Below are 26011 nucleotides of genomic sequence, written 5' to 3'. Positions count from 1 at the left end.
TTCATCTCTCTATCTCAAATAACAAGGCAGTCCCTGACACATAGGAGCCTCTGAAAAATTGTTATTTATAAACTGAAAGAATGAATTAATGTAGATAAAGAAAAATAGGAAAGTAAGAATAGAAAACAGCATGAAGCAAGATAAAACATCCATATATCATGCTATTAATTTCTCTATGAGGGCATATCTCTATACCTTTCTGACTCAGTTGTCTTGATTCCTTTAGTGTCCATCCAACTGGTAATAGTCTTTTGTTTGAAAACTGTAAAAGAAAACAAAAACAAACCCAAAAACATTAATGAAGATGCACACGTACCTTCAAAAAGAAAATAGCTATAGCAGCATATACATGAATGTAGGTTCTGTGGGTTAAACATATTATCACTCCAACACTCAAGCAATATAACAGGAATATAAATAAGAACACATTTGGAATATAGTAAGAAGTGAATGGTCCCTAAGAGTCAGTATGGCCTAAAAATGGACGAGAGTACAGGTTCTAGAATCAGACCATCTGGATTTGAATCCTGGCTCTCCAACGGAATTCCTAAGTGATTTTCTGAAGGGTCATTTCTCTATCTCATGCAAATATAAACAAAAATTAACAGTACCTTTCCTGTGACTATTATGAGATTTAAATTAAATAATAATCCATGCAAATTCTCTAAAGCCCTGCCAAGTATAAGCCCAGTAAATATGAGTTCTTAATTATGTTTTAGTATTAAAAGAGAACCTAATAAAGAAATAAGGTATTTTCCAGGAAAGGACTACTTTAGGCAAATGAGTGGAATAATCTGATAAGTGGTATTTAAATAATGCCTTGAAAAATAAACATGTAATTACATAAAGGGAAACAATAAGCAAATGTACCAGTGGCAAGGAAATACAAAGAATTTTAAAAGAATGCAACAGAAGATATAGTTAAAGGAATCTAGTACCACATCACAGAGGTTACTGAATAACCTTGAGTAACAAAAAATGTCAAGTCACACTCAAGAGTTGTGATTCCAGAATGTAGGCACCTTAAATCATACACATATTCTTATTTACCTATGTCTCCTCAAACACTGTAATAGGAGCAAAACAGTTGCTGTCCCAAATACATGCAAATCAATAGTTTATTTATGACTGTATTTAACTGCCATATAATTTACTGTATTTAACTGCCATATAATTTAAAAATCTGATTATCATTTTTCATAATTTCTCTCACAAAAAAGTTATTACATATTTGATAATTCTTGTTAAACAACACTACTCTAGCGATTTTATACCATTACTACTTATAAAACAAATTGGTTTTCAGAGAAAAAGTTAGCTTAGTCAGAACTACTTCATTCTTAGATGTTTTCTACAGTTCCACCTTATCCATTTCATATCAAATACAGCAAATATCAAAAATCCTCAGATTACAAACCAGCAAATGAACAAAAAAAAAAATATTTTTTAATCAGTACAGAATTTAAAACACTTTTTCCATAAGTGTAAGGATTAAATGGTATGCAATAATTAGGTTCCTATAAAACACATGGAGTATGTTGGCAAGTCTATAGAACCTATAAGCTGTTTAAATCATTTCATAGAAGACTACAAAGAGTTTCCTAACAGTTGAAGAAGAAAGGTCTCTCCTACAGCTCTGACAATGTATTCTCTGTCCAGCTTCAGGCTTCCTACTATACTTTCTAAAGCCCGAGAAAGGGATGAAAGAGGAGAAGCAAAAAGGGGAGGAATTGATAAATACTTCCTGCAAAAAAATATTCCTCTTGGACTTCCCCGGTGGCGCAGCAGTTGAGCGCTGGGTTGCGAAGCTGCCCGCAGCCTCTGTGGCGCCAGTTCAATCCCCAGCTGCTCCCCGGCCACCGGAGGAGGATCCCACATGGTGCGCAGACCTCTCCTGCGGCCCGCTGTTCCCCTCAGCGGTGTACTTTGGTCCTTCTGCCTGCTCTGCTCCCGGCTCTGACTCTGGTGAATTCTCTCACCCTCCCGCACTTCTGACTGTACCCAGTGCTTGTATGTATGAAAAAATCAATCAATCAATCAATAAATCTTTAAAAAAATATATTCCTTGGTCTTTCTGGGGGCCTTAGAGAAAAGGTGACCTAATTTTCTTACCAACACCATTAATTCAGGCTTTTAAAGATTTCCTTCACATCACAAGATGCTCAGTGTTTACCCCTTGCTCCTGAAATAAGCATAAAATGATGATTACCCATTTTACTAGTACTTCACCTTTTTGAGCCTATTTCCTTGCTTATAAAGTAGGGTTCACAGTATCTACTTCCAACGGTTTTGCAGCTCAATGGGAGAAGATATTAAGTCTCCTATCTCACAAAACAGAAACTCAACAACAGTATTCTCTCCTAAGATCAATAGTTCTACTTAATTTTGATGTTACATCATTTACATATAACCTTATCAGTAGTATCACTCAGTAAGGAACAAATCATTCAATTAGGCACTACAGATATAGGCAAAAGGCACAAAATGCAGTAAATTTCACCTGTACTTCAAAGGAAAATCTCACTTCCAGAAGAAAATCTTTTTCTTCCAACAGTAAGATAAAGTGTGTGAAGGATGTTGTGAGATCAAAGCGCAATGGGCAACTGGAGTTTTGCGATGAGAAAAATGGTCTGAAGATGTATTTGATAGCCCAGTTACTGAAAGAACAGTAAAGGAGATGGGTGACAAGCCAGCCCCAGTCTCCCACTGTCTACCACTGACCTATGCAGGGACCATTTTTGGAGTGTGGAGAGAAATTCTAGGCAGTTAAAACAGGCGGAAAGGGGAGCAACTCTAGCACCACAAATGGATAAACCATACCCCGCCAGAAATTCCCCATCAGGATGTAACTATCATGCTAAGTTTTGCCTATTTGCAGATTTTCAAATTGCAATCAATTTAATAAATATGCCCAGGAAAATAAATAATACAAATTTTAAAGTAAATACCTTTCCCTGTTTCTCCTAGGATAACTATACATAAAAATTTAAATACCAAGTTCCCAAAAAATGCTCCAAAATTTGAAACAATACTTGACACAAATTTGAACATTTTAATTTGTGTCCTGTGCCAGGTATACAGAAAACATTTACACATATGAAGTATAGCCCATTATTAATTGAGTTCCTCTTCTGCATAAAATCAGAAAATACAACCAGTGAGGACATACAAGGGTATTATTTTATGAAACATTTGTTTCCTTTATAAATCTTGCATTTTTACCAGGTTAAATATATTTCTTGTCATGTATCAGGTGAAATTTGTACTGTGCATTGCGGTCAGAAAATCCAAAGTCCACTGTCTAAAGCCATCTTTTCTAAAATATTACTCAAATGGTATTCCCCTGATTACAAGCTTTATAGTGGCTCTCCATTCACCACAGAATGAAGTCCAAAGTCCTTAAAATGGCACTTCAGTTTACCCATAAGCCCTTATCCCACTTCCCAGCCAAAGCTGACATGTCTGTCATTCTGTGTTCTTGTCTACCAACTTTTGCACACTCCATTGCTTTTGAGAATACAATTCTTTCCTCCCTTAATTTATACAACAAATCCTCCTCATCTTTCAATATTTACTTTAGCTTTGCTCCCCACTGTCTCTAACTCCTGAGAAAATTAAGTGTACTATTCACCAGTGGCCTGCTTGTCCTCTCCCTGGCCTCTGACCCTACAGAGTTGTTTTTGAAATGTTCTTTTCCCTGCATGACACAAAAGCCAGACTTTCTTCCTACCTGTGGCTGCTTCTGCTTCTCTTCAGTCTACTCTTAAATACTGGGGTTCCTTAAATTTCTTTATTAAGTTAGCTTTATTTTCTCAACAAGTTGATTTACTCTACTCTCTCCCTCTTTTTAAAAAGATTTATTTATTCATGCATACAAGAACCTGGGTACGTGCGGGAGGGTGACAGGATCCACCAGAGACAGAGTGGGGAACAGAACAGGCAGAATGGCTGAATACGCTGCTGAGGGAAGCAGCAGGCGAGACAGGAGAGGTCTGCCACGCCATGTGGGTATCTCCCCTACTGGGATCAAACCCACGCTGCAGAGGATGCGAACAGCTTCCTTTCAGTTAGCTTCCTTCCAGTTAGCTTTATTTTCTCAACAAGTTGATTTACTCTACTCTCTCCCTCTTTTTAAAAAGATTTATTTATTCATGCATACAAGAACCTGGGTACGTGCGGGAGGGTGACAGGATCCACCAGAGACAGAGTGGGGAACAGAACAGGCAGAATGGCTGAATACGCTGCTGAGGGAAGCAGCAGGCGAGACAGGAGAGGTCTGCCACGCCATGTGGGTATCTCCCCTACTGGGATCAAACCCACGCTGCAGAGGATGCGAACAGCTTCACAGTGCTGCGCTCAACCCCCTGCACCACCAGGGAGGCCATTTACTCTATTCTCATAGCATCATTTATCATGTTTATGCCAAGAACTCACAAATCTTTATCTCAAACACAGACATATATCTTATGAGGTACAAACCCAAGTACCCATTTCTCCTGAATCAATCCACTTCTCTTCCCTACTGCCCACCACAGGTATAAGACATCATCATCTCCCACCTAAACGAACTCCTGAACTAGACTTGGAACTCCACTTCTGCTCCCTTTCAATCTATTCTCCATTTTCCACACACCACCCACAGAAATCTTGCAATAAAAAAGCAAGATATACATATACGTGTACATAAATAGATCTTAATCTATATATATCTGACAAGTCACTCTCCAGTGGAAAATTCTTTAATGGTTTCTCATTGCCCTTAGAGATAAACGTCCAAAACCCTTAGCATTATATGTCCCAATATGATCTGATCTTTGCTTACCTCTCTGCATCCCCACCTCTGATTGCTCCCCCTGTTGACAGTTATCATCAGCTGCACTCCAGAAATACCTTCTTATATCCTCTTCATCTAGTATCTCTTTCCTCCTCATTCTCCAGCTCTCAGAATAAGCATCTCAGTTTCTGGAGAATTATCTTTGATCCCACAAACTGGGTTAGGTACTCCTGATTCATACGGTAAAGATATGTCTATGACCTATGAGAATATCTATTTCCCTATATTATGTTGACTTCTATAATTGTCTCTCCTGATAGATTTTAGAGTCTGAAGTCAAGTGGCCAGGTTACTCTTGGTCAACACTGTATGCCAGAGACAAGTATAATGCCAATTAAGACGAATAGCTCTGCACTCTCCGCCCCAGAATCTGATCTAAGAGACATTGTGACCTCCTTTGTAGCTTTCCTTACATCTAGAGGTCAAAGCCTCACATATACAATTAGCCCTCCGATAATTTCCCAGGAAAGCGAACAGTGGAGTATTACGCGATTCCCCGCCCTGTGAGTAACTGCTCATCAGGGTTTCTGACACCATGAACGTAACAGAGAACATGCGGCCATACTACTCCACTAGTAGACCTGGTCGCTCAAAAAGGGAACCTCATCGTAGTGCTGCACACAAGATCAGACAGAGGTGAGTGGGAATCCCTGGGTCTTCGGAGACCAAGAAAAGGTTTCGTCCGAGGTGAAGTACAAAGATCTTTATTTCCCCACGTACCAAGCGAGGTGGCGCTGCCTCGGTGCGGTCCCGCCCGCCCCGGGATGCAGCCTGCTGAGGACCGTGGGACCCTGAACTGCACGGGAGCGTCCTTGGGGTCGAGGACGCGCCTCTGCCTGCCGGGGAAGCTCCGGGAGTCCGAGGCGGCAGGCGAAGTCGCAGCGGCGCCCCAGCGGGGTCGCTTGGTGCAGGGCTCACAGCCGGGGCCCGCACTCATGCTGAGACCCGCAGCGCACAGTGCCCGGGCCGGCCCGGACGGAGAGCCTCATTCACTAACCCTGAGAGGGACGGACCGCGCCTCCTCCTTGGCGCCTCCGGGCACCATTCCCTCTCTGCCGCTGCCTGCTCCTGCAGATGCTGCTCCGCTGGCCTCCGAGCCAGGCCCGAGCCAGCCGCCTTCCTTCCCTCTTCCACAGGCAGCCCACCTGCCTGAGGTTGCGCCGCTTTGATTCTGGCTTCGTTCACTTTCCCACCACCGGAAAGCTGCCGTCAAGCGCGTCCGGCTTCCGGGCGTGCGACGTCGCAAAGAGGAAGTGCGGCGCTTTGCGGCCGCCGGCGCCCGGAAGGTCAGCGTGTGAAGGAGGCGGTGGTAACGCGGGTGTCCCCGCTGCTACTGAGGCCTAACGGCCGAGCAGGCAGCCACGGCCTGACGCTTCAGTGAGAAGCACGCGGGCATTTTGCTGCAAAAGTATGGAGGGCGGCGGGGGCAGCGGCAACAAAACCACCGGGGGCTTGGCCGGCTTTTTCGGAGCCGGCGGAGCAGGTTACTCGCACGCGGATTTGGCCGGCGTCCCGCGTAAGTATCGGCCTGGCTGGCCGCACGGCTGACTGGTTTCTGCGACCACGCCAGCCGTGAGGTGCTTTTTTTCAGCGGCGGGGCCCAGGACTCAGAACGGGTGGTGGGGGTTAGTGTGTCTGTGCGGACGCCCTTTCCAGATGCAGCACATTTTTTTGTAGCCATGGATCCCCTCAAAGCTCTCTGTGGTGGGCCTGCGCCCCTGGGATGTATGTTTTTTCTTCCTTTTACGAAAGTCAAGCCTCGTGCCTTTTCTTGCCCCCGCACATTCCTGTGTGCTGAACCGTGTGTTTGGCCCTAGGTTTGGAGGCGAGTCCGGCTGTGCAAGTAAATGTATTCCAAATAAGGAGCTTTAGATAGAACTTTTTAGCACAAAGGCTTATAGTCTGAACCACAAAGACGTCGTCAGAGCAAGGCACACAAGAATAATGTCTGTAGACGGAAAAGATGTATGAATCGGAACAAGGCAGGAAACTACTTAGAGGAGGTGGGAAGTGACCTGAACATTTAAATTAAAGGTTTTTTATAGACGCGAAGAAAGAAACCAGGTAAGAATTTTAGGAAAGGAAATAGAAAAGATTGAGGGTGCAGAAGCTTTAATACTCTTACCAGTGCCCGCTCCTCAATCCAATGAATTCCAGATCTTTGGGACGTTGTAACAGTAGGTATTCAACTGGATGAATACAGCCTGGACTTAAAGATACAGGGAAGATGGTCGTGGTGGATAAGCTCTTTACATATACTTTCCTTTTTTTAGAAATCCTTGTACTATTTCTCTAGATCCTTAACTGTCAGGAACAACAACAACAACAAAAGCCCTTTCCTAAGCTCACCTGTGTCAAAACTGAATCTAGGGAACAGTTCATAGGTCTTAAAAACTTTTGAATTTCTGGGCATAAAGGCTATTTGCCTTAATGTGACAGTTAGATTTATTTGATTTTTACAGGTAAATTGAGAGATAGGCGTGAGCATCATTCATTGATCACCTACAATGAGCCAACAAATGTTTAGGGTACAGGGTTACAGCAGTTAGGAAAAGATGACTGCTGGCTTTGTGGCATTTACATCTGAGTTAAAGTGAGCCAAGTAATATAAATAAAAACATTGCACTTAGTGATGCGTGCTGTAAAGGCACTAAAACAGGATCATAACATTGTGATAGAAGCAAGAAGCCATTTTAGAATGGGTCAGAGGTGTTGGCATTTGAGCTGTGATCTGAATACAGGACAGATGTGGGGGGTGGAGGGCAGGTGTTCCAAGGAAAACAGCAAGTATAAATGGGGGGGGGGTTGACTTTCATGTTTGAGGAACAGTTGTTAAGCCTTGTGTCTACAGAATTGCCGAGGGAGTTGGAATGGTAGGACATAATGACATCAGATAGGTAAGGAATGATAGCCAATGGTAGGGTTTTCTAAAACCATGGTAAGGAGCTTGGATTTTGATTATAAGTATAAAGGGAAAAGCTGCTTCCTTTACCTAAAAAGTAACTGGTTGCTAAGTAGAAAATGAATTGAAGGAACTGAGCAAAAAGGATCCCAGTTAAGTTGGTTTACTGTAGTAAAGTGATTTTAGTAGCTGGACTAGGATAGTAGCAATAAAGATAATGATAAATAATACAATTCAGACTAGGTATTAGATGTAGAATAATAGGACTTCTGATTGATGAAAATATCAGAGTTATGGATAGTGGATAGCTTTGTGAATAATCAGCTGAGATGCAGAAGGATCCAAAGATTAAATTTAAAAATGTGAGAAAGTTGATTTTCCTACTTAGTTTTTTCTCTTCTTTTGTTTTTAACTCTAATCTGTATGGCGAGGACCCAAGAATTATCTGCCCTTCCAGAGTAAACTCTTGTCGGTAGCTGTCTACTCTTTACGCAGTCCCCACTGCCAACAAGAAGGATACGCACAGAAAAATGGGAGAAAATTTCACATTCAGTGAGCCTGCAAATGGAAATTGGGAAGCACATGAAATAAGCAAAATCGGAAGTAACACTACAGGAAATAAAAATTTTGTTGAAATATTGTGCTTTCTTTTTTTCTCTAGTAACTGGTATGAACCCTCTGTCTCCTTATTTAAATGTGGATCCACGATATCTTGTGCAGGTAAGATTAACACTAGTCCTTTATGATTTTTTTTTTTTTAAGATTTTTTTTTAATTATTTATGCATACAAGAGCTGGGGTACAGGCCAGAGATGCAGGGAGTGAGAAGATTCACCAGAGACAGAGTAGGGAACAGAACAGGCAGATTGACCGAAGTACACTGCTGAGGGGAGCAATGGGCAAGTCAGGAGAGGTCTGCTGCACCATGTGGGTAGCTCCCTGGCCGGAGATCAAACTCATGTTTCAGAGGCTGCATACAGTTTCATAGGTTGTGTCTTAACCCCTTGCGCCACCAGGGAATCCCAAAGATTGATTTATTTATGCATACAAGAGCGGGGGTAAAGGCCAGAGATGTGGGGGGTGAGAGGATCCACCAGAGACAGCGGGGAACAGAACAGGCAGACTGAAACACTGCTGAGGGGAACAGCAGGCGAGACTCCAGAGGTCGGCTGTGCCATGTGGGTTCCTCTCTGGCCGGCCAGAGATCAAACTCGTGTTGCTGAGGCTTCAGATTGATTCATGGTGTGTGCTTAACCCCTTGCGCCACCAGGGAGGCCCCTTTATGATTTTATCAGTTTGCTACTTTAGCTTACCATTTTAAAAAAATGCCAAGCGGTTAATGCAGACTTGATCTGTGAGATGTCCATCTGGAGGCACTGAATCTCTGGTCTCCATCTTTTCTTTTCTTTTTTTTTTTTTCTTTTTTTTTCCTCACAACTCTGGGGATTTGGCTTGCATCTTTCCCTGACACTGGCCTGTTAACTCCCTTGAAAGGGGTTTGGGTTTGTTGTGGGTTTTTTTGTTTTGTTTTCCTTTTTTTTTATGTTGTGAAAAATACAAATAAAAATTTACTACCTTAACCATTTTTAAGTGTTCAGTGGTATTAAAGACATTCATAATATTTTACAACCATCACCACCTATTTGCCATAAATTTTTAATCTCCAATAACTAACTATCGCGGTTAAATAATAACTCCTCCCCCAGCTCCTGGCAGCCATGCTTCTGCTTTCTTTAATACCAGATACTCTTACGTACCTAAAATAATTGGAATCATAACAGCATTTTGTCTTTTTGTGACTGACTTTTTTCATTTAGAGTAATGCCCTCAAGATTCATCTATATGATAGCATGGGTCAGAATTTTCTTCCTCTTAAGGAGAAGGATCAGGACAGGGGTGGGAAGAGCACAAGGGACTATGGTGATGGTACACGGGTGAATGTGTAGTGGGAATTTCACAGGGAAATCATACATAGTACAAAATGAAGGATGATATAATAAATATATACATTAAAGAATTTTATTCCTCTTTAAGATTGAATATTATTCCATTGAATAATACTACATTTTGTTTATCTGTTGATGCACACTTAACTTGCTTCCATGTTTTAGCTATTGTGAATAATGCTGCCAAGAAAATTATTACATAGATTAATATACCAGACTCCCTTTCAGTCTTTTGGTTATATATGCAGAAGTAGAATTGCTGGATCATATGGTAATTCTATTTTTACTTTTCTGAGGAACTGACACACTGTTTTCCACAGCAGCTGTATCATGTTACATTCCTACCAACAATTCACAAGGGTTCCAGTTTCTCCACATCTTTGCCAAAACCTTTTATTTTCTGGGGCATTTTGGTAATGACTATTCTGATGGTTATGAGGTAGTGGTTCATTGTAGGTTATTTTTCTGTTTTTGTATTTAAAGTACAAGGTTTTTTTAAAAAATGATTATTATTGAAGTACCATTGTTTTATATCCTTTCCTAGTATTTTGACAATATAGGTTTGGTTTTGTCTGCCCCTTTTATTTCTCTACTCATCATAATCCTTGTCTTTTTTTTTTTTTTTTTTTAGATTTTTTGGTTTTCTGTTGCTGGATTTTAGGAGTTTTTGTATATGGTGTTAGATAAGGGTCCAACTTAACTCTTTTCCATGTGGTTATCTATCTAGTTTTCACAGCACCATTTGATGAAAAGGCAATCTTTTCCTTCTGGAATGATCTTGGCTTTCTTCTTGAGATAATTTGACCATACATACCAAGGAGATTTTCTGGGTTCTCCATTCTGTTTCATTAGTCTGTCTGTCTTTATGCCAGTACAACACTATTTTGATTACTGTTACTTTATAGTAAAGAAATTAGACCTGTGATGCTCCAGCATGGTTCCTTTCAAGATTGTTTTTACTGGTTGGGGTTCATCAAGAGGATGGGTTTTTCTGTTTCTGCAAAAACACTTGGTATTTTGATAGGGCTTGCTTGGAATCTATTGATCACTTTGGGTAGTATTAACATCTTAATGTTTGCTTTCAACTTTTACAGTATTTTTGTTATGGTTGACTCTAGTTGAAGAGTGAGTTGAGTGATGGATGGCATATACTGATATGTGTGCTTACTTGGTGCTCATCACAGTAATCTTTTTCTTTAATTTTCTATTTGTACTTAGTGGTCCATTCATGAATAGAAAGATAATTATTTATCTCATTAAATCAAATGCAGCATTTCTAAAAGTTTCAAGCAAAAAGCATGGTTTTGTACCAAGTCATTCATTTAAAAATAGGGAAGCAGAGCCTCCCTGGTGGCTCAAGGGGTTAAGACACAACCTATGACGCTATCCGCAACCTCTGCAGCACGAGTTTGATCCCCAGCCAGAGAGATACCCACATGGCGCAAAAGACCTCTCCTGTCTTGCGCACTGCTCCCCTGCTCCCCTCAGCAGTGTATGTCAGTGAGTCTGCCTGTTATGTTCCCCACTCTGTCTCTGGTGAATCCTCTCACCCTCCGCACCTCTGGCCTATACCCCAGTTCTTGTATGCATAAATAAATAACTTTTAAAAAGTAATAAAAAAATAAAACTAGGGAAGCACCCAGAATTTACAAAACTATATTACACAGTAAATGTCATGACATGAAATCTCTCTGGAGTTTGCTTATTGTCCAACAGAGTATTTTTGTGTTATGAGAATTGATGTGCTTGTTTACTTGTATAATTTTTGGTGGAATGTATGCACAAGCCAAAATTTAAAAGCCAGTGCAAAGCTAGTTTTCCTAATCAGGACTGCATTTACCAGAGTGCCAAAGGGCTATTTACTTCTTTTTTTTTTTTTTTTTTTTTTTTTTTTTTAAAGATTTATTTATTTATTTACTTATACAAGCACTGGGTACAGTCAGAAGCATGGGAGGGTGAGAGAATTCACCAGAGCCAAAGCAGGGAACAGAACAGGCAGACTGACGAAGAAATACACTGCTGAGGGGAGCAGTGGGCTGCAGGAGAGGTCTGCACGCCATGTGGGACCCTTACCAGTGGCAGGGGAACAAACAGGCGCTGCAGAGGCTGCGGGCAGCCTCGCAGCCCAGCGCTCAACCTCTGCGCCAGCAGGGGAGGCCAGGGCTATTTTCTTCTTACGGTGGTTCTTGCCAAGGCTTTGTGCTCCCCTCTGGGGTCTTATTTTAACCGTTTTTGTATGAAATGCTTGGCAAAAAATGTTTTGAGTGTGTTCCTCATAAAAGTAATTGTGGTGCAAAAGCAATCATACTTTGCTGTTACAGTAGCATTTCTCAACCTAAGATTCTTGAATGACCTGCAAGGAGTTCATACCAAATTTTGATTATGCATTTACTGGAAAGAGGGTCCGTAGTTTTCTAAGGTTATGAAAGGAATCTATGCTCCCATTGAGTTAATAATGAAGGTAAACCCTCTTGAATATAAAGGTAAAGCCCCTTGCTTAACTGACCCAAACTATTGCACTTTTATAGTTTTAACTCATTTTTTAAAATGATCCTTTGCCCTTACAGTGCTCTATAAATAGTAGCTACAGCAGGAAAATTATTTTCTGCAACGCTAGTGTATCAGCTGTTACTTCTCATGACTGCGTTGCCTTTCTCTAGAGAAACTCTCTTGCACTGTGCCTCAAGTGTATCATTATTTAAATAAGGAAAATTATAGAAAAATCTATCAAACTTACATTGAAAAAGTTCCCACCAAAGAACTTATCTTCCACCATCTACTAATGAGCTTAGCTCTATTTGTGTCATGTTTCATTTTTATTTGGGTGTGCTATTATTGCATAAAGTTCTTGTGGTTTTTTGGTTTTTGTTTTAAGTATGCTTGAGTTTAAAGTTTTATTTTCTGTGAGAAAACTACTTGGAAAAATTAAAAACACATTTTAGGCTTAAGTGAAGCTGAACTTGGTTTTTGTTATAATCCCTTTAGGATACAGATGAGTTTATTTTACCAACTGGAGCTAATAAAACCCGGGGAAGATTTGAACTGGCCTTCTTCACCATTGGAGGATGTTGTATGACAGGTGGGCATAATAATTTTTCTTTATGTACTCAATCCAAGTAATCAAGGGTGCTTGAAATCAAAAACAATTAAAATACTGGTTTCAAAATATCACTATTCATATTTTTTATCTTTTTCTGTTAAATAAAAATATGAAGGAATAAGAACTACAGATTGTTTGTTAACATAAAGCTATGTTATTTGGATGATTACTAGGGGCTGCATTTGGGGCAATCAATGGTCTTCGACTAGGATTGAAGGAAACCCAGAACATGGCCTGGTCCAAGCCAAGAAACGTACAGTAAGTCTAATGTAGTTATGTGATATAGTGATGTTTGAGTAATACTTTGTTGGCTTCATAGGCACACCACTGAGATAACATATGTTTAGACTATATATATACCCTTGGTTGATTTTTCTTTTTTTCCCTCAAATAAGGAATCAGGTTACTGAGTACAATCTTATAATGAAAGGATTTTTGAATCAGTGTCCTTTAATCAGCTGGTGATACCCTAGCCTTAACTTCTTGGTTCTGTTTTTACAGGCCTATATATGACGTGTTTTTCAGATTGTTGAATTACTAGCCTATTATTTGGCTTGTTCAGGGGCATGCAGAGCCATAGGACATGGTAGTAAAGAAATAAAAATGTGTGAGAGTGATTACTAAATCTGTCGTTTGTCTTGAACTTCTTTTTGATTTTAGTCCATTTCTGAAAGCTACTAAAAGTATAAATGAAATTCTTAGAATGTAGAGATAATTCCAAAAGGTATAAGGCAATCTTCTCTCCCAGGAAATTGAAAAACTTCAATTTCAGGTAAGGTAAAGTACAATTTAAAAGGTCAGAAAGATTATATAATGTGTATTTTCATCCTGCTTAAGAAACATACATGACCAGTTGCTGTTGATAATTCCCTAAACAATGTGTAGTTTTGCATGATTTTCTACTTTGTGTGATCAGAAGCATACATACAGTAGCCAGTGGCTCCTGGTTTTCTTTATGAGCACTTTTTCAACTCCACCTTTCATTTAGCCAGCAGGTGGCAGCAGGTGTGCTGGGATTAGAAATTCAGAAACCTGAAAACCTATTAAGTTTACAATATTTTCTGCAATCATTTATTTTTTCTAATGAATGATTTTTTTATTAAATGACTAATTTATTTTTCTAAACCGCCTTTTAGAAGTAATACAAAATTTTGTTATTATAGAGCATTGACTTAAATGTGTTGTCTGATTAAATTACATGAAGTATTTTACTCTTTGTGATTCCATAATTTCCAGCAGTAGTCAGCTGTCCGGACAGAACCATTCCTGTGATGGTGTTACACTGCTGGGAGAGGAATGTCCTGTTTTTTTCCTCCAGTTGCCTCTGTCGCTGTTCTGGTGGCATCTGGCACTGGTGCAAGGCAGAACTGTGCTTCCTTGAGAGTGTGCTGAGCATGCACTTTGGCTGCTTAGTTCTAGTCTGGAAGCAGACACAAAATGTGTTTCTTTCATGTGTTGTAATTCAACAGTTTTTTCCTTGTCTTTGGGTACTTTAATTGTGATCTATATTCTGTAATGGTCCGTGTTTTGATTGTACTTAATATTTTAAGTATTTGCTCCTCCATGTCCCCCTCCAAGAAAAAACTTTTAAGTTTATAAAAAAACTTAAGTTTATAAGTCCCTTATATTGGCATTTTTTAATGTAGATCACCTTCTGTAATTTTAGTAAAATACTTTCCAAATTGTCATTCAAAGCCTTTATATATTAATGTCACATTTTATGTATTTAATAATAAGATCTTTCCTTAATCATTGCCAAAAGAAGTTGGAGATTCTAACCTAACCTTCATTCATATCTATAAACAGTAAAAGTCATTGTTATTAAATTCTGAGGCAGTATTAAGGTAAATTTTAAATTAAACAACTTTGGGGGCCTCCCTGATGGCGCAAGGGGTTAATAAGCAGAGCACTGAGAAGCAATCCACAGCCTCTGCAGCACAAGTTCAGTCCCCCGCCAGCCAGGGAGCAACCCACGTGGCACAGCAGACCTCTTCTGACTCATCCGCTGCTGCCCTCAGCAATGTATTTCAGTCAATCTGCCTGTTCTGTTCCCCGCTCTGTCTCTGATGAATTCTCTCTCTCTCTCTCTCTCTCTCTCTCTCTCTCTCTCTCTCTCACACACACACACACACACACACACACACACACACACACCCCTCTCCCCCACCCCGCACCTCTGGCCTATACCACAGCTCTTGTATGCATAAATAAATAAATCTTTAAATTAAAAATAAATTAAAATAAGATTAAACAACTTTGGGTATTAGGTTTAAACATTTTTAAACAGCTACTATTGTGGCTCTCCAAATTACAAGATAACCAGTGATTCTAATTACAGATTCTTTTCTCTTTCTGCCTTGGTAGGATTTTGAATATGGTGACTAGGCAAGGGGCACTTTGGGCTAATACTCTAGGTTCTCTGGGTAAGTAGAAATCTCACTTGGTAATAAATTATTAGTGCAAAAACATTGTATCATGAACAGTTTGGTCAGCCAAAACTCTAGCCCTTTTAAAAGATTTGTTTATGCTTAAATCCACTCTGAAGAGTAGGTAGCTATTACGTAGGAAAGACCATGAGCTATATAACAAAATAATCCCAGGTGCGAATACTCTTCTAAATACCATTTCTTAATATTTTAAATCTTTTTAAGTACTGTATACTCTCTTGTCACAGGCAAGGCAGGCAGGGCATCAAATAAAGGCATGTTTCAACTACAAGAAGTCCAGATAATATGGGTCCAAGGTAAATGACTTTGTATGTTAGGAAAGGTTCATGGTCCTAAAGTTAAACATGAAAGATTAATCCAACCCTCTTTCTGTGTTTTCCTTATAGCCTGTTCAGCGTTCTATTTATCTGAGTAGATTTCCCTGACTTAATTGCCAGAGTTGCAGTAGGGCTTTGTAGATAATGGAAATATTTGCAGTTCTAAGTAAGGGGTAATTAGTACTTAGGACCACATTGACTCTGTTGATTACTTACTACTTACAGTAGACTTATTTGTGGCCCTTATGCCCTCATGTCCTAAGGTTTTCTTTGTGACTTAATTAAAGCCTTAATTGTGGCAGATTAAGTAAGGAGAAGTGCAGACATCTCTTTGAAAACCTAGAAGAAGTCTCTGTGTGACCAGGTATGATCATAGCCTTCTCATCAGACTTAGAAGCAGTACATTTTCACACCATGAAGCAAGAGTCAAATTTGAAGTTCTAGTAAAATGGCTTTGTATGTTGCTTATATGCATTGCCACCACCCGATACACATTCATCTCCTTTTCCCTTGTTTGATTGCTTATATACCCAGAGCAATTAACTGTCCTGTTATGCCCTGGATTTCTTAGTTTTATCCTTGAAGTCCCATGTTCTGCTCAGTCCTGGACAAACTGGATTCCGGTCATGCTGTGTGTTCCCCTTACAGTATGATCACTCACCATGTTCTATTCCAGTTTAGTTTCAGTTAAATAAAATATAACAGTAAGAAGAGCCCTGGGAGTATAAAAACTACTGTAATACTGGGGGAGTTGTAAGACTTAGCATGGTTTAATACTGATGGGTCAGATGTGGCTACAAGTTTGAGAAAGGTTAAGGAAACAGGATTACTGCATTCATGGCTGATAGGAATCTTTACAGGCATAGGAAAAGGGTGGTTTGGAGGAAGATCTTATTAAAACTGAATAATGCTAGTGTTATAGTTTTTCTTGTGTGGGAACCAAGCCACATTTTTTTTAAGTTACATATTTTTTTACAATGGAAATAGATGTGTTTTTGTTTCCAAATCGAAAGTACAGCTATTATGAAATAGGAGAAAATTAAAGATGTTCTTCCTGGGACTCCCAAGTGGTACTTTCCATAAAGAGCTACATTAATCTTTCTTCTAATCTGCCACACTTCTTTGCATATTCAGAGTCATCTACACGTTTACATTTTAATGAATAGAACTTTTCCTTATTTTGTTTTAAATTAATATATAGTATTCTATTATATGGAAAGTCCCTTTCTGGGTCTGTCCCCTCCTGATGGGCATTTTATTGCCAGGCTTTATTTACTATTACAGTATTTCAGTGGTTCTTTTTTATGTATCTATGAGTACTTTAGAATGGTCTCTGTAGAATACATTTACCTCTGTAGAATACAATACAATTAAAATTACATTGCTGAGTTTCAGTCACACTTTAATTGCTGATCAGTTCCGTTTCCCCTGAAGCTTTGCTGTATAGTGCATTTGGTGTCATCATTGAGAAAACAAGAGGTGCAGAAGATGACCTCAACACAGTAGCAGCTGGAACCATGACAGGCATGTTGTATAAATCTACAGGTAGGTACTATTGAGATCAAAGCTTTTCTATCAGAACTTAAAGATCTATTCTCAACTTTGTAAATGGTGTAATATTATTTATTACACTCACCATGCTGTACATTGCATTCCTAATACATCTTTTTTTTTTTTTTTAAATGATATTCTTTTTTTTTTTTTTTAAGATTTATTTATTTATTTATACAAGCACTGGGTACAGTCAGAAGCGCGGGAGGGTGAGAGAATTCACCAGAGCCAGAGCGGGGAGCAGAGCAGGCAGAAGGACCGAAGTACACTGCTGAGGGGAGCAGCGGGCGGCAGGAGAGGTCTGCGCGCCATGTGGGACCCTCCTCCAGTGGCCGGGGAGCAGCCGGGGATGGAACCGGCGCTGCAGAGGCTGCGGCCAACTTCGCAACCCTGCACTCAACCGCTGCGCCACCGGGGAGGCCCCCTAATACATCTCTTAATACACTTGAATTATGCTTTTCATCTGTAGTTTTCAAAAGAAATTTTGTATCTTTTGGGGGTGTTTTGGTAGTATAATCTATTCTCTGAAACTGATTGCTTTGGGGTTTTTTTGTTCTTTGTTTTTAATTTTAGTAAAAGACACATAGCATAAAATTGACCATGGTTAAGTAATGTCTACATTGTTGTGCAACCAATCTCCAGAACTTTTTTCATCTTGCAAAACTGAAACTGCCTTAAAACAACTTCTCATTTCCCCCTTCTTTTAGCATCTGGCAGACACCATTCTACCTTATGTCTCTGTCAATTTGACTATTTTAGGTACCTTATATAAGTAGATAGTATAATTTCCTCAAACAGAAAAGAACTACAAATACAACCAGAAATTAATTAGCAAAATAGGGATGCATACCTCCTTATCAGTTACCACCTTAAATGTAAACAGACTTAAGTATTCAATCAGAAGGCATCTTGAATGACTTGAAAAACAAAACCCAACTATATGTTGCCTATAAGAGATTCACTTCAGGGCCTCCTTGGTGGCGCAGGGGGTTAAATCTCAGCACTATGAAGTTATCCACAGCAACTGCAGCACAAGTTCTATCCCTGGCCAGGGAGCTAGCCCACATGGCTCAGCAGACCTCTCCTGTCTCGCCTGCTGCTCCCCTCAGCAGTATATTTCAGTCAATCCGCCTATTCTCTTCCCTACTCTGCCTCTGGTGAATCCTCTCACCTCCCTGCATCTCTGGCCTGTACCCCAGCTCTTGTATGCATAAATAAATAAATCTTTAAAAAGAGAGAGAGAGTCACTTCAGTGATGAGGACACTCATGAATTGAAAGTGAAGGGATGGGAAAAATATTCCATGCAAATGGAGTTGAAAAGAAAGCTAGGACTATATATTCATATCAACTAAAATAAACTTTGAAACAAAAACTGAATAAAAAAACATAGAGATTATGTAACATTGAAGGGGAAATCCATCAGGAACATGAAACAATCATCAGTATGTATGCACCCAACAGACACCAAAATAACAAATATTAATAACTCTTAAAGGAGAAGTTAATGCAACACAATAATTATAAAGGACTTTTAATATCCTACTTACTAAAATGCATAGATCCTTCAGACAGAAAATCAATAAGGAACCATTAGACTTAAAGGATAATTAATAAGCATAGGTCAAGGTTCGTCCATGTCCTTACCACTTTGACTTGAGGCCTCTACCGCTAGTCTTTTTTTTTTTTAAGATTTACTTATTTTGGGCCTCCCTGCTGGCGCAGCGAGTTGAGCACAGTGCTGTGAAGCTGTCCGCAGCCTCTGCAGTGCCAGTTCAATTCCTGGCTGGCCAGGGAGAATCCCACATGGCGAGGCAGACCTCTGTCCCACATGGTGAGGCAGACCTCTGTCTCTGGTAAATCCACTCACCCTCCCACGACTCTGGACTGTACCCCAGCTCTTGTATAAATTAGGAAAAAAAAAAGATTTATTTATTTATACAAGCACTGGGGTACAGACCAGGGGCGCGGGAAGGTGAGAGAATCCACCAGAGGCAGAGCAGGGAGCAGAATAAGCAGAAGGACCGAAATACACTGCTGAGGGAGACAGGAGAGGTCTGCCCCCCATGTGGGAATCTCCCCAGCTGGGTGGGAATCGAACCGGTGCCATGGAGACTGCAAACAGCTTCACAGCGCTGTGCCTGAGGAGGCCCCCTATCTTTAGTCTTATCTGCACTTTAGTTCTGGCTTAATCTTTTAAGGATGGATCTAATTCTAATATTCCCTGTCCAAAAACCTTTGATGATGACATATCACTGCCTTTCATGCTAAATTTAAACTTCTCTAACCTCCCATGCTGTAATCCTAATTTTTCTTTCAGGACTTCTCCCCTATACCTTCCATATACACTGTATGTGACTAAGCAGATATATTTGAAATCCAGTCCTTCCTTAAGACCCAGATCAGTTGTTATCACTCCTTTCTCTGTCCTCAAGTCAGTTTGGGATGATGACAAAGATAATGGGATGGGCGTACGATGAGTTTGACTAATGCTAGCTCACTAAAAAACTGTGTGAACAAGAGAGTAATTTGTCTGAAATAGTGGGTTGTGGGTTTTTTGTTTTTTTGTTTTGCCTATAAAACAAGGGAACCTCTCCTCCTTCCATAGACTGAGATTAAAAAATTGAGAAATAGTAAGATTATTATGTTATCTAGAAACATGAAAGTAAAAAGCAAAGAATTAAAGTAATTGCCTCATGGAAACAACCTAAATGCACCTTGACAGCTACTGAGGAAGTTGTGCATATGTTCAGTGGAATACTACTGGACTAATAAAAAAGCTGAAACCTTGCTTTTTGCAACAACAGACGGAACTGAAGGGGTTTATTAACAGTGAAATAAGTCAGAAAGTGAGACAATTATTGGATGGTTTTTGTGGAATACAAATAACCAAGGCAAACAAACTTTAAAAATAACTCTTAAACTCTGCAAAAATATATAGTGGTTACCAGAAGGAGTAAAAGGGGTGGGGGAGAATAGGATGTTAACATTGACAGCAGGAATGGCACTCATACTTTGGTGGGGGGTAAAATATATAGTGGGGCTTAAGATGTACCCCTGAAATTTATTTTTTTATAAATCAGTGTTAAAATTCAATGAAATTTTATTAAATAATTTAGTACCCCATAAAGTTTGAAATACATTCCCTTTTATAATTTGCTGCATGTGCAGCATATATTTTCTTGACTTAAATGATGTTAATGGACTACTTTGATAGAAATTTTTAAAAAGTTAGCAAAGAGGGCCTCCCCTGGTGGCGCAGCGGTTGAGCGCTGGGCTGTGAAGCTGCCCGCAGCCTCTGCAGCACCAGTTCAATTCCCGGCTGCTCCCCGGCCACCGGAGGAGGGTCCCACACGCACACCTCTCCTGCCACCCGCTGCTCCCCTCAGCAGTGCATTTCGTCAGTCTGTCTGTTCTGTTCCCCACTCTGGTGAATTCTCTCACCCTCCTGTGCTTCTGACTGTACCCAGTGCTTGAATAATAAATAAATAAATCTTTTTTTAAAAAAAAAAAGTTAGCAAAGATGTAACCATATCATAAAAATTTAATTGGGCCATAGTTTGAAAGAAGGGAGTGGGGGTTATTATTTAATTGGGTGCACAAGTTTTGGTTTTGCAAAAGGAAAAAGTTCACTTGGATGGTGGTGATGGTAGGTAGTACAACAGTGCCAACACACTTAATACTACTGAATTGTACACTTTTTAAATTGTGTTTAGGGGCCACCTCTATGTAAGGTGTTCCTGTCAGAAGCTATCAACTGCTGGCCAGTTACCTGACTTATTCACTGCCTGCAGGCTTAGAGTGTGTTTTGCATTTTTAAGTAGTTACAATTTTTAGTAGTTATATAGTATCTGCTTTAAAGCCTTTGGCCCTCAGAGCCTGAAGTTTGCTGATCCCTGCTCTAAAATAATTGTCAATTCAGTGTCAGCCTTCCATTAGCCAGCTCTAAACCTGTAAACAAGGTAATTAAAATATTCTAGACCTTATTTCCTCGTGTTTAGAGGAGGTAACTTTTGCCCTTTCTGGAAGAATCACATAAAGATCTAGAAGATAGAAGGTAAAACTGTGAAACCCAAGTCTCGTGTTTGTTTTGCTTTATAGAGAGTGACCATTGCCCTTCTTGACTCACTCAGTGTTCAAAGCAAGTATATTTGCTAATCAGCTTTCTGTGCTTAGTTGGCAGAAGTTGTTTGGTTACAGAAAGCCTGAAGCTGAGGCACTCAAACTTTTAACAAATCAACCACGTGGAAAATCGTTGAGTTAATGAAAACATGGCTGGTACGTGATAAACGGCTTGAGTCAGGATTGCCGTGCTTGGTGACTCAAACACTGCTTATCTTTATTGTCTTCTTGCTAGAAATGACTTTTTCTAGCCACCAGAAAAGTTAACTTGCTTAAATTGACTTGAACTATGTTTTTGGTTTTGGTTTTTTGGTGGTTTTTTTGTTTGTTTTGTTTTGTTTTTCATTTTCATCAGAAAATGGAAAGCTTTCTGGGTGATAAACACTGATGTCCCCAAAATCTTAAAGCCGTATAGTTAGCAATTTTATTGCTATCCCTAATGCCTATCCCCAAGAGGCTTGTTACTTGATAGCTAAGAACTGAAAATCTTTCCGAAAGGGCCAAGTAGAAACCATGTTCTTACAGCACTTGAATAGTTTGCAGCTATTTCCAAACCAGTCAATAGAGTTCTGTAAATCTGCAAATGACTGAAGTTGCAGAGGAGTTAGTTTGAAGTTGAATGTTTGGTCCCATGAAATACTATAATATTTGTAAAATGATGCTTTCAATTGCCATCCTTCAATCATTTTCCTTTTTTTTTTTTTTTTTTTTTTTTTTTTTTTTTTTTTTAAGATTTATTTAGTATGCATACAAGAGCTGGGGTACAGGCCAGAAATGGGGGTGGTGAGGGAATTCACCAGAGACAGAGTGGAGAACAGAACGGGCAGATCGACTGAAACACACTGCTGAGGGGAGCAGCGGGCGAGTCAGGAGAGGTCTGCTGTGTCATGTGCGTAGCTCCAGGGCTGGCCGGGGATGGAATTCATGCTGCAGAGGCTGTGGATTGCCTCATAGTATGGTGCTTAAATCCTTGGCCACCAGGGAGGCCCCCATTTTCCTTCCTAAGAGTAGTAACCGCGAGGAAACTCCAACTTTTTTTTTTTTTTTTTTTTGCTTTGTGCTCAGAATGGAGTTAGAGCACTGTATTTTTATGTCCTGCTTGAAAGAATCCTCATTATATTCAAAGATAAGGTCTAATAATTGAGGCATATGATGCTGTTGCAGACTTTATCGTTCATTCTCCTATGTCTCTTATTGTTTCCATTTTAGGAGTTCTAGTCATTGTTCACTTTTAGTACCTACAACTTAGTATTTTTTTTTAATTTTTAATAATTTTATTATTGTTATATTTTTATTTATTTATTTTAAAGATTTGTTTATTTATTTATACAAGCACTGGGTATAGTCAGAAGCACAGGAGGGTGAGAGAATTCACCAGAGCCAGAGCGGGGAACAGAACAGGCAGAGTGATGAAGTACAGAAGTACACTCCTGAGGGGAGCAGCGGGCGCGGCAGGAGAGGTCTGCGCGCCATGTGGGACCCTCGCCAGTGGCCAGGAATCGAACCAGTGCTGCAGAGGCTACGGGCAGCTTCGCAGCCCAGTGCTCAACCGCTGCGCCACCGGGGAAGCCCAATAATTTTATTTTTTTATATGTTTTTTACTTTTTTTTTTTTTTTTCTGGCAATGTATGCTTTCTCATCTCAGTTATAGTCCGCGTGAAATTCCCACCACCGATTCACCCGTGTACCATCACCATAGTCCCTTGTGCTCTTCCCGTTTTGATCCTGCTCCCTTCTTCCCCACTGCAGAATGTCTCTGATTTATAGTTGCTTGTCGATTTTGATTTTCACTTGATTATAATAACTATTTTTCCCTCTGATCCCTTATTTGGATCCTCCACATTCCTTCTATAAGTGAAACCATCCAGTATTTTTCTTTTTCTTCAACTTAGTATTGATTTACTGTTTTTTGTTTGCTGGTTTGTTTGTTTGTTTTTGTTTATACATGCACTGGGTACAGTCAGAAGCTCGGGAGGGCGAGAGAATTCACCAGAGCCAGAGCGGGGAGCAGAGCAGGCAGAAGGACCGAAGCACACTGCTGAGGGGAGCAGCGGGCGGCAGGAGAGGTCTGCGCGCCATGTGGGACCCTCCTCTGGTGGCCGGGGAGCAGCCGGGGATCGAACCGGCGCCGCAGAGGCCGCGCGCAGCTTCGCAACCCAGCGCTCAACCGCTGCGCCACCGGGGAGGCCCTGATTTACTGTTAAAAGACATAAGATCCTTATTGAACTGAGCAAATTGGTTAGCAGGTTTACATTATTTTTTCTCAACCACATGAATAGTTGCAAAATTCCACTGCCATATCTAGTCTAAACATGGCAAAACAATATTAAGAAATGATGTGACTTCATTTACTTTGATTACTATTTCTGATCCCTCTCCCACATATTGGTTAGGTGTTTCATAGATGATGTCTACAGTTTCTCTTTGGGTCTGTTTGAGAGAGATAATTAGGACATTTCACTGTGGAAACCTACGCAGGTCTGCTATCAGAAGTCTTCAGATGGAAGACTGCTGGAGGGAGTAGCCCTTTCATCTATCAGTTGAAGTCATCTGGCAGGACGTTCACTGGAGCAGTGGTCTGAAGTTTTGTAACTCAGCAAGATCACTGAATTTCACAGAATTACTGGCTTTTAGCTAAATACCTCTAGTAAAGTAACCACTAGGCCACAGTGGTTTGTTTTCCTAACATGGGGCTTGGAATGATTACTCGATAGGCACATTACAGGTGACCTGAAGTTTATGATCCCTCCTGCATGTGCAGCTGTTGGGGAACATCAGCTATTTAAGAGCTTCTTTGGATGTCCCCATTCCTCTTTTTAGATGTCAGGACTATTATCAAGTCATTGATATTTTTGTTTCTGCGTTTCCAATGAAATACCTGTTGCAGATCTTTTTCTGCATGAAAAATTGACCTTTTGCTGTCAAGAAGAATAGTTCAAAGTCTAATCCTATAACCTTGAATGTTTTTCTAGTATGGTGACATCAGGTATCTCATTGATCATTAATTGTAGAATATTCTCTGACACATGGGTGCAGAAATGGGGGTTGGGGAAGTAAGTGGGTGTTCCATTGGCGCTTAACTCAAAACTCTTGATTAATCACCATCTTATCACCACTATTTCTTGAGTTTTCAAAGTTAATGTGTAGAGGACTTGTCCCAAATCCAAAAGTTGTTAATACTAGTGTTTCCAAAAAGGGTGTCATCTTGTTTACAATCTAGCCTTAGTCAATTGGCAAGGTCTGTAAAGTTCTAAACTATGAAATGAGTAAGTTATTGTTCTGCTTGTGCCTTAAGCTTAAGATTTTGTCCAAAGTATTGTAGAAATAAGTTAGATTGAGAAAAGTCAAGAAGCCATTAATGCTGATGATTTTAGCTACAACTTGTGAAATTAAAAGTGAAAAATGAAGGTGGCGAGTATGAAAAGTGTGTATATATAAAGCAAGTGATTTGGGGAACTTCCCTTCCCTAAACTGTAGTCTTGCTTTCATACATTTACATTTTTTATTCTTCTATATAGGGTGGAATATTTATAAACATGAATGATGATATGTCTCAATCCTTGGATACTCATATAATTTTGATGCTAAGATACCTTGTAATACAAGGCTGTTTGTTTTCTCTCTTAGGTGGTCTTCGAGGAGTAGCACGAGGTGGTCTAGCAGGACTAACACTTACCAGCCTTTATGCACTATATAACAACTGGGAGCACATGAAAGGCTCCTTGCTCCAACAGTCACTTTGAAGATTTTGCCAACTCATGAATGGAGAACACTTTAGTAATCATCCAGGTTAATTTATAAGTGAGCCTGGAGTTATTCTATCTTCTACCTACAATTAATTTGAGAAATTGGAGATTTTCATTTGCTATGATGAAGATCATGGATGGTTGACCTGGACGGGCACTCCTTCCAGCCATTAATGAGTTGAAGTCAAACACCCTTTAGTGGCTGAGTAATGTAGTTTTCTTCTTCTCTGGAGATTTTGCACCTATTATCTCCTACACTTGAACTGGAAAACCACTTACTCCCATAAGTTCAGGTCGTGCTTGCTATCAGTACTTGTAACCATATTTGTTCATTTAATGATCTGAAACTATGTTACCCTGTATTCCCAATAAAGGGTAAAAACAGAACCAAAGTCTTTACTCCAACATCAACACAGTGGGTGTCTCTGTTTAAAAGTGTCTTTCTGGATTTAAAGTAAGTTATTTTTGGCATTTTTCTATCTCAACTGAGCTAAAACAGGTTTTCATGTTTGTGTTGAAATTAGCTTCTGGTGACTAATAGCTAGGGTAAGATTTTTTTTCCAAGAGTTGACACTGAACCTCAACACTGTTCAGATTAACCATTAAACTTCAGTGTGCTAAGAACTGTGTCCAGCAATCATAATTCTGTGCACATTAAGTCATCTCCTTAGTTGGGATAATCAGAGAAAGAGATGAAACAGAGCTGTAAAGATTTTCAGGGTGGCCTTGGGAAGCTTAAGGAAATAAGAGCAAATTATGAATTTGATTCAGGAAAAGAACAAATTATTATGTTTCTCATTTATGAAATGAAAATACAACTGCCCTGCAGGTTACATAATTCATACATGATTCAACTGGTGGTTTATGATGGGGAAAAATAAAGTAGGGCATTCTTAAGTGCATCTAATAAGGAATTTGACAGTAAAGCACTGAACCTTAGCAGGAATCCTATGGCGTTGATATATTTCGTCAGCAACAGAAATTAAGAGTTTGTAGGGGGAGAAAATGTAAATTTATAATAATATAACTATTCTTTGCTAACTCAAGAT

At 39.8% G+C, this 26011-nt stretch overlaps 2 protein-coding genes and 1 non-coding gene across 6 annotated transcripts in view; 2 read left to right on the top strand and 1 right to left on the bottom strand.

Moving 5' to 3' along the window:
* The window catches only part of PARG (poly(ADP-ribose) glycohydrolase), a 107476-nt gene extending 101424 nt beyond the window's left edge, over nucleotides 1-6052 (bottom strand). Inside the window, exons 1-2 of one of the 3 annotated variants that reach the window (XM_037497458.2) lie at nucleotides 5555-6052; nucleotides 196-262 (exon numbers count right to left, since the gene is read on the bottom strand). In XM_037497458.2, coding sequence (XP_037353355.1) covers nucleotides 196-262; nucleotides 5555-5771 — 284 coding nt within the window. In that variant the 5' untranslated portion in view covers nucleotides 5772-6052. The remainder of the gene's footprint in view (nucleotides 1-195; nucleotides 263-5554) is intronic. The other 2 variants (XM_037497460.2, XM_037497459.2) reach the window with 2 other exon arrangements.
* On the top strand, nucleotides 5400-25367 carry LOC119234483 (mitochondrial import inner membrane translocase subunit Tim23). 2 transcript variants are annotated; one of them, XM_054690355.1, is made up of 7 exons: nucleotides 5400-5470; nucleotides 8398-8456; nucleotides 12667-12760; nucleotides 12955-13039; nucleotides 15146-15204; nucleotides 16980-17090; nucleotides 24844-25367. In XM_054690355.1, exons 2-7 carry the CDS (start codon nucleotides 8406-8408, stop codon nucleotides 24957-24959), a joined length of 516 nt encoding a protein of 171 aa, XP_054546330.1. In that variant the 5' UTR covers nucleotides 5400-5470; nucleotides 8398-8405; the 3' UTR covers nucleotides 24960-25367. The 2 variants fall into 2 exon arrangements, with proteins under 2 accessions (XP_054546330.1, XP_037353354.1); XM_037497457.2 differs by lacking the exon at nucleotides 5400-5470 and adding an exon at nucleotides 6076-6350.
* Nucleotides 14013-14216, top strand: LOC119234953 (small nucleolar RNA SNORA74). Its single transcript, XR_005122725.1, has one exon. It is a non-coding gene; the product is annotated as a small nucleolar RNA SNORA74 (small nucleolar RNA).
* Nucleotides 25368-26011: the final 644 nt, after the last annotated feature.

The sequence above is a fragment of the Talpa occidentalis genome, unplaced genomic scaffold (assembly GCF_014898055.3).
Source record: "Talpa occidentalis isolate TD23 unplaced genomic scaffold, MPIMG_talOcc4v2.1 talOcc4.8, whole genome shotgun sequence".
Lineage (NCBI taxonomy): Eukaryota > Metazoa > Chordata > Mammalia > Eulipotyphla > Talpidae > Talpa > Talpa occidentalis.
The sequence above is the reverse complement of the archived record's forward strand: the minus strand, read 5'-3'. Positions and strand labels throughout refer to the sequence as shown.